At 45.1% G+C, this 8566-nt stretch overlaps 1 protein-coding gene across 1 annotated transcript; it reads left to right on the forward strand.

The window, feature by feature from the left end:
• The first annotated feature begins 2331 nt into the window (after positions 1–2331).
• Positions 2332–3399, forward strand: LOC136382500 (C-C chemokine receptor type 1-like). Its single transcript, XM_066351822.1, has one exon. It carries the CDS (start codon positions 2332–2334, stop codon positions 3397–3399), a length of 1068 nt encoding a protein of 355 aa, XP_066207919.1.
• Positions 3400–8566: the final 5167 nt, after the last annotated feature.

Raw genomic sequence — 8566 nt, forward strand, 5'->3', positions numbered from 1 at the left:
TTTGTCACAGGGCTAGGTCAGAGTTGGAGAAGGGACCCAGAGAAATGGATTTGGCAGGAAACCATAGGGCCCTAGCTGAGGTGTGCAATATCCCACCTCATGGGTCTTAAGTTTCTAAGGCCACTGCAGAAATATAAGTTCCTCAGCAGGAAACATTAATGCAGTGGTGCATAAGGAAGAGCACCAGAGACTCCGGGGTGAAGGGGATTATGATGCAGGCAAGTCCTGCTACACGATTGGTGTCTCAGTCAAAGCTTTCAAACTGGTGGCAACATAATGAAAATCTGAAAATGCAGCTCCCACTCCTGTACATCATCCAGCAGAATTCCCTTTCTAGATTAACTACAGGGAGACCTGGCGGGGGATCTTGGGGACACAGAACATCAGTCAGAACAGGATGGGAGACTGGACGTTCTGGGTGTCTTGAGTCCTGAAGGAAGGGTAGATTCAAGTAAGGACCTCCCCTGATGTTTACTAACGTCCTGGCAAGGGCCAGGGCTGGCTTTTGTCATACCTTACCTTACAGTACTCCCTCAAGGTTACTGATACTTTCTCACATAACAGATGAGAGACTGAGGCTCAGGGAGAGAGATGAACTCCTTCAAGTTCACAGAGCTGGTCGGTTACACCAAAGCCCATGCTCCTTTAGGGGAGGCATCTTTAGTAAGGATTTGAAAGAGGACTGAACAGCAAGGGTGGGGAGTCATGTAAAGCAAACCATCTAGTGGTGCTTTCTCATTTGTGTTTATTTGTTTCAAGGCAACGTTGGGTAAACTATTCCAGAGCTTATTTCTGAGAATCCAGCTTCCACCTGGATGTGCAACACTGCATGGCTTCAGGCTGTTCTGAGCCAGTCCTCCCGAGAACCCCCTTCTTCTCACCAGGTCACCCCCTCACGCATCCTGGCTTTCCCCAGAGTCCTCACTGCAGTCCCTGGAGACCAACTTAGTGTCTGCAGACCTACCTATACCCCATTAGGGTCATGTGCCGTGGGTCAGGCTGAGCCCACTCTGGTGGCTTCGTTTTTCTCAACTAAGAAATGAGTTGGCCTCCTATGATTGCACTGTGGCAGCACTACTAGGGTTTGGGGGGATAATTTGTGCATTGTAGGACATCCTTGCCCCTGACAACCAAGTGATAGAAACATTCTTTAGGCTTTGTGACAAGTAAATAGATCAAATGGCCACACAGAGTCATGTGCCCCAAGTGTCTTATGTCACCTCAGCAAAGAATCTCCTTAATCCCTGGCCTATTGGCTCAGTGGTAGAGTGCCGACCAGGCATGTGGAAGTCCCGTGTTCAATTCCCTCTAAGGCACACAGGAGAAGCTCCCATCTGCTTCTCCACCCCTTTCCACACTCCTTTCCTCTATCTCTCTCTTCCCCTCCCATAGCCAAGGTTCCATTGCACCAGTGTTGGCCCGGGTGCTGAGGATGCCCCAATGGCCTCCACCTAAGGTGCTAGAACGATTCTGGTTGCAATGGAGCAAGGGCCCCAGATAGGCAGAGCATTGTCTTCTTATAGGCTTGCCAGGTGGATCCTGATTAGGTGCATGCAGGAATCTGTCTCTCTACTGCCCCGTTTCTCATTTCAGAAATATACCAAAAAAATACATAAAAAAATAGAACCTTCTTAGCTCCAAAGGCCATTAAGATCCATTGGTAAGTTTTTGACACTCAGCCAGGACTGATTTCTCAACCATGTCCTCCTGTGCACTTCCAAATGCAAGGTCCCTGCTCTGTGATTGGAGGCTAAAGTTCAAGTGGTTTCAAGAGTGGACGTGAGAATGATACACACTGGATGTGAGCTCCAGCTCTCATTGTCCCAGGTGTGTCCTACCCACTGTGAACTTCTTTGTCATCATGTGTAAAATGGGAGACATAAATGGTGCCTTCCCGGATTCTTTAACACTGAGTCCAATGACAGGTCCGTGGGAATCATGAGGGAAGCGTTGGTGATGAAGAAAGAGGTTGCTCTCCCTTTGTCTGGGTGCTCCATCCACCAGACGTTCCCTTCCCAACAGTCATTGCCAAAGTATTTGACAATTTGACTTCACGGTTTGTGCACTCATTAGTTTATTGTCTCCCTCACCCCTATATGCCCCCCCTCCATTAAAGTACAATTTCCATGACAGTGAAGAAGACCTGGGGCCACTTTGTTGAAGGTTATGTCCCAGGACATAGTTACAAGTTGGCACTTTTCACTCAATGAACAGTTGTGATGTGTTTGGTGTCATATAATAACTGCCTTCTCCTTGTTGTCCAGAGCCCAGTGCCTTTACCAGCAAAGTAAATACAGAAACCATCTACTTGGACCCGTGGGAGAAAGCATGATGGAAATTTCAAACATTTCAATGGACTATGGCAAGACCCCAAAAGTCAACTACGGGGACACAACTTCGTGCCTGTTTGAAACCGTAAGGTCTTTTCTAGTGCAGGTGGTGTCCACTTTGTTCTCCCTGGTATTTGTCATTGGCCTGGTCGGCAATATCCTGGTGGTCCTGGTCCTCTTGCAACACAAGAGGCTCAAGAACATGACCAGCATCTACCTATTCAACCTGGCCATTTCTGACCTGCTCTTCGTCTTCACGCTGCCCTTCGGGATTCACTACTTTCTCAAAGATAACTGGGTGTTTGGCAGTGTCATGTGCAAGTTGCTGTCAGCGCTTTATTATGTAGGTCTGTACAGTGAGGTCTTCTTCATCATCCTGCTGACCATCGACAGGTACCTGGCCATCGTCCATGCTGTGTTTGCCCTTCGGGTCCGGACTGTTACATTTGGTATCATCACCAGCATAGTCAGCTGGATCCTGGCCATCCTGACTTCAATTCCAGACTTTTTCTTTACACATTCCCTGGGCACTGAAGGTCATTACATCTGCAACTCACTTATCGCTCCTGCATACTACAATCATTGGAGAGAGTTTCTGGTTATGAAACTGAACATCCTGGGGCTGGTCTTGCCTCTGGTGATCATGATCATCTGCTACACGGGGATCATAAAGATTCTGCTCAGACGACCCAATGAGAGGAAATCCAAAGCCATTCGTCTAATTTTTGTCATCATGATCATCTTTTTTCTCTTTTGGACGCCCTTCAATCTGACTATGTCTCTTTCTGCTTTTGAAGATGTTCTTTCAGTCAATTACTGTAGTCAGAAAGACCACCTAGCCCTGGCCACTCAAGTGACAACTGTGATCTCCTACATGCACTGCTGTGTCAACCCCATTATTTATGTTTTTGTTGGAGAGAAGTTCCGTGAGTACCTACGTGAGTTGTTCTACAGTCTCCAGTCCCTGAGCCCAGGGAAATGGCTCCCCTTCTTCCACACCAAGAACCAGGACAGGGCCAACTCCATGTCCCCATCTGCAGGGGAGCAGGAACTCTCTGACGGGTTCTGACTCAGGTCCCAGCAAGAGTGATCTTCCAGGCACAGTGGCTGTAGCTGGAGGGGAGGTAGCTTGGGGTGTCCCAGCCAGATAGTGACCACTGACCAGTGTGGAGCAACGCCACCTGGTGTTGAGGTAGATCATGTCTGGTCCTTGAGTCTTCTCCATGAGCTTCTCCTTGGAGACGAATGAGTGGGCTATGTCGTTCTGGATGACAGAGGAGAGGGCGTCAGCTATGGGCTTGGGCCAAACAGGGTTCCAGGTTCGTGACTATAAATATTTGTAAACAAAGCCACTGAGCATCCCCTCATGTCAACCCGCACCACCAGTGAGCTTGGAAACAGTGATTTCCACAGTTGAGTCCCCCTTCAGAGTTTAGGTTGCTGGAAGCCCTCAGGAACATAGAACTCCTGATGGCAGAACTTGAGACCTAATGAAAAAGAGAGTTGGGAAATTGTTCTTGACAATGGAATTTTCATTAGAGAATATTTTTATACTGACTAAAATCAAGCAATTCAGGTCTAGTGCCAGATACAGACATTGTGTATAAAAGGTTGCACATCTGGAAGTAGCCATGGAAAAAGTAGAGTCATTATTTCAAAACCCCAGACTTCAAACTCACTTCTAAATCTCTTTACCCTATTACATACAATGTTCATTGTTGATGAACTTCGTTATACTTCCTGTTTTCTCTTGTGCACGTTCATGATTATAACAAAGATGTACTACTGTTCTCACCCTTCTGCTCTTGTTGTTTTTGAAAGGAGCTTATTCAATCAAGTTTCAAGCTCAATACATTATTTCAAAGCATTGTTTATGGTGTCTGCACTGAAATCCTCGGCAGATGGACTCAAGTTGACTCGTATGCCCATTGTTTATTCCACAAATCAATTCACTCCCATGTGGTGACTGAGGACCTGCTCCCATCAAAGCAACCCTCCAAAACTAGGCTCAGGAGGGAGGGGTGTTCTCTAAGAGCCCTGTGCTCAGTGAGGTGACAGCCACAAGGATGCCAACAGAGCCCGGGTGGTGTGGGTGGGGCTGACACCAGGATATAAAACTGCTGTGAGTGGAGCCTGCCACCCACACATGCACCGCCTCCTTCCATGTGCCGAGATGTGAAGGAGCCTAATGAGATGGTCAGTTTGACCCCAGAAACAGGCCTAATAGAGATTCCTGGCAGGGACTTGGAAGGCCAGCACCAAATCACTGTGTAGCTTTTGTTCACCCCCAAAGCATTCTGTCTTAGCTCTTAATTTAACAAAGTAAAACCTTTTAGAAAAATAATTAGGTCAAACATTGTACGCACATTTTGAATATAAAAAGTAATTTATTGAAAAAGAAATTGCCCGGCTTATAATTGACACACATTATAAAACATAAAATACAAAAATGTTAATACGGAGAAAAAATGTATATAACAAACTAAAAATTAAGACCAAGATGCTATCATCAACTCCCCTAATGTATCAGGAAATTTTACAAATCAGTAGGAAAACCACTTGGATTTTTCTATCCCATAATTATTCTATATGCCCAATTGTCATACAATTAACAAAGATATTAACCAATAAGTCATCGAAAAATGCAGTAGCCATTAATATGAAATCTCAATTACATTAGTAATTAAGGACATGCTAATGAGAGTGAACCTCTTCTTTTGCCTGCTAAGATAATAACCAGATGTCAATTTTTTTTATTAATGAAAATACCCAAAGCAGGTAAGAATGATGCGACACAATCCCTGTCACATATTTCTGATGGAAATGTAAATCAGTGCTGTGTTTCTGAGAAGCGCTTTTGGCAGTGGGTACCAATATCATTTGAAAAACTCACCTTATAATCCTGCTTCCAGGATCCATCACAGATAATGGGAAAAAGCAGCACATCTGGAAAGATCGATAACCGAGGAAGAATTCAATAACTGTTGTTATTATGAGCTAGGATACCGACATGAATGACTTCTAAAAAAATTTATTGACATGTGAATATGCTTATATTGTTAATGTTAAATAAAAAAGAAAAATACAGTATCTTCTGGTTTATATTTTATAATATATATGAAGAAGACAAACACAGGGAGAAAATAGACCCAAATTTCAATGGGATTATGTGTGTATCAGTCAGAGTTTAATCAGAGACATGATGTGAGATAAGGCTAGGGTTTCCAAACTGTGTGCTGAGGCACCCAGGGACCACAGTTAACTCAGAGTTCCAATTTTTAAGGGCTCCATACTGCACCTGACATTTCCGGGACACCCTGGGAACTACAAGTAGGAGAAAATTCAGAGTTTCAAGGTTAGTTTGTGGTGCATTCCTTTCAAAGTGGGCATGTCTCTGCAAAGCCTGGTTTCTGGTGATTTGAGATAAATCAGTGTGGAACAGGAACTGAGAGGATATTGTCCCATGGATTCTAATATCTGCACACCAGGTGTACATATCTCATTGGCATGGATTATTTAAAAATGAAATAAAATATCATTTTTTCAATAGATGTGTATTTTTAGGCATCTATAGACAAGATCACTTAAGTTGTTTGAATCTAAAGACGTCCTGAGGGGAAGAGTTCGGTTCTTCTTTTGTCTCCGGGCGCTGAGGAAAAGTACTGGGACGTAAGGGCTCCGGGAACTGAGAAAGTCTGGGATCCTGAGGAATAAGAGTGTGTTTAGCAACTGGATAGTTTGCAATTGTGGGAGCTGGTGGGTGAGTCTGTGCACGCTGTTGCCTGGCAACAAGCACAGGGAGGGAAGTCTCTAGAGATCAGCCAAGCGAGCAGTCAGGAAGGGACACTAGATACGGACGACAGCAAGGACAAAGTAGAAGGTGTCAGTAGAAAGGACAGTGACGTGAACGGAAGCTGCCCTTTCCCCATTCTGATGCTTGGACTCCTGGCCCAGAACTTCAGGCAGCAGTGGAACCGGCAGTCACTGTGGGTCCAGGTGCTGCCCAACTCCAGCAGCGGGAGCCGGCAGGTGGATGACAGTGCGTAGAGATACCACAGGGCCTGGCACTGTTTCCATCTTCTAGCTCAACACTGTTGCTTCACCCTAACAAATGACTGCTAATTACTCCTCCCAGTGGACACTCACCTGCCCCTGCAGGCAAGGGATTCTGGGAAATGTCCATGCCACGCCCACTAGACTGACACTGGACAAAATCCCCAGAAAGTATGAGGCTTCTTTTCATCTGTGCACTCCTTGAGTGCTACCAATATATTTAAACAAGCACATCTAAAACAAAATTATTCTTTGTGATAAGAAAGAAATGAAGAAAGAATAGGGAGAGGGAAGAAAGAGAAAGAAAGAAAAAATGAAAGAGAAAGAAAAGGCTGCTCACTGGCAACGAGACTGTTGTGGTGCAACTGCACTGAACGGAACCAAACCCCAAATTGATTGAATTTGGGAAGCTTTATTCACTGGCCAGTGGTCTGTCTGCTGCACTGAGAAAGCAACAAACAGCGATGAGCTCCAAGGGGAGAGGGGGATTTATAGGCAAACCCCACAAGGTTACAATTTTCTCAGCACATTTGTACAATATCTTTGCAAAAGTTTTAAGGAGAATAAACCGCCTTCCTGCAATATCTACAAGGCTGACGCACGATTAGATCTGCTGGGACCCTCAGCTTTTTTACTTACAGCTGTAGCTATAAACTAGTTCCTCATAAGCATTCAGCTAAATTGGGTCAGGGATCCTTAGCATGGGCTGGCACGCCAGCACAGAGACCTCCCGCCCTACATCAGTCCCCCTCCCATTCCCAGCCTTCAGTGGCTCCACAAGTTCTGGAAAACACCTTACTGCCACCCACCTTACCCCAAACAAGGCCACCTCATTACCTGCACCCAATGCCCTTAAGAAAGAACCCACAGAGAGAAGTGCCACCAAGTGACCACAGAAAAATGTTTACACGGAACTCAGCATCCAGGAAATGTTTGGTGTCCTTACTGCTCATCCACACTCACCTATGTAAAAAGAAGAATTTGCCTCCACTTTGCATTCTGAATGACTGAGATCCCTAGACTTCTGTCTCCATAGTTACACAAGAAATGAAAGACTTCCTACTCCATCAGTACCTTGAACCTGGAAAACAAAGACTCTAAAAATTCTACAAAGAATTTGTGCACAAAATCCTTTCACACCAGAGTAAGTGACACTTCTCTTCTCTGTCCAGGAGGCTTCTATGGAGGACAATCTGCATGAATCCGAGCAAACAGTGTGTCTGCTGGCGGCTTCATGCAATGGCAAGGCAGTGAACTGCGTAGCAATGCTGAGAATGAGAGGATTTATAAGATGGGCAATTAAATGTGAAATAATCATTTTTTGTTGTTATTAAAAAAGAATAGCTTTCTCGAATAATGGGACTGACTGATTAAGAAAGTTGTCAGAGTATTAAAGAACAAGAGCCACTTTCTGTGGAAGGCTATTCAAGAGGAAATTACTTGCAAATCAACTGCATGGAAATGAAAATCATACATGGTGTAGCAGGAGGGAGCTAGGAATAGAAAAGTCTTTGCAGATGCGGGATGGTTTGAAACTCAACTATCTTCTTAAGAAGAGTAGAACCAAGGATTCGCCAACTCACATTGTGAGCTGACTTTGGAAGAGGTAGGATTTCCTCTCCTGAATTTAGAAAGTGGTCCTGGTGACCTCTTGGGATGCATTTTTTCTGTTTTACTAAAGAAAGTGGAAGCAGAATTTTGTTCTGAGAATAGTGGGGTTGGGGCTACTTGGAGGTATCTTCTTCAACTGTTTCCCCAGCCCTAAAATCTGGAGGGTCTCACATTTCCAGAGTAGAAATTCCCAGGAGTGTGCATAGCCTGCCACCAGGCATTGTGTCACACATCGACTTTTTCGTTCCCACTCTGACCAGCAGGACAGCTCTTAGGCTATTCAGACTGGCAGGGTGGCAGGTGGGCATTGATGTGCTGCTCGATATTTTATAATGGGCTTCCCTGAAAATTCCATAGCAGGCTTTTCTATAAAGCGAGCCCTGATTTCCAGTGTTGCTGTATTTGTATGTAAACATGCCCACTGTGGTGGATTTCAATCTACTAATATTCTGACTGTGGGGTTGGGGACACATGCACACGATTGGTTCTTATGACCCAGAAAAATCCAGCTGCCCCGCACCTCAGGCCTGGTGTCTTTACCCGCACAGACGGCCCTCCCTGCTCAGAGGCTC

The sequence above is a fragment of the Saccopteryx leptura genome, chromosome 10 (assembly GCF_036850995.1).
Source record: "Saccopteryx leptura isolate mSacLep1 chromosome 10, mSacLep1_pri_phased_curated, whole genome shotgun sequence".
NCBI lineage: Eukaryota > Metazoa > Chordata > Mammalia > Chiroptera > Emballonuridae > Saccopteryx > Saccopteryx leptura.

Excerpts from the sequence above, each read along its gene's own strand:
- LOC136382500 (XM_066351822.1), top strand. The coding sequence starts at position 2,332 with ATGGAAATTTCAAACATTTCAATGGACTATGGCAAGACCCCAAAAGTC.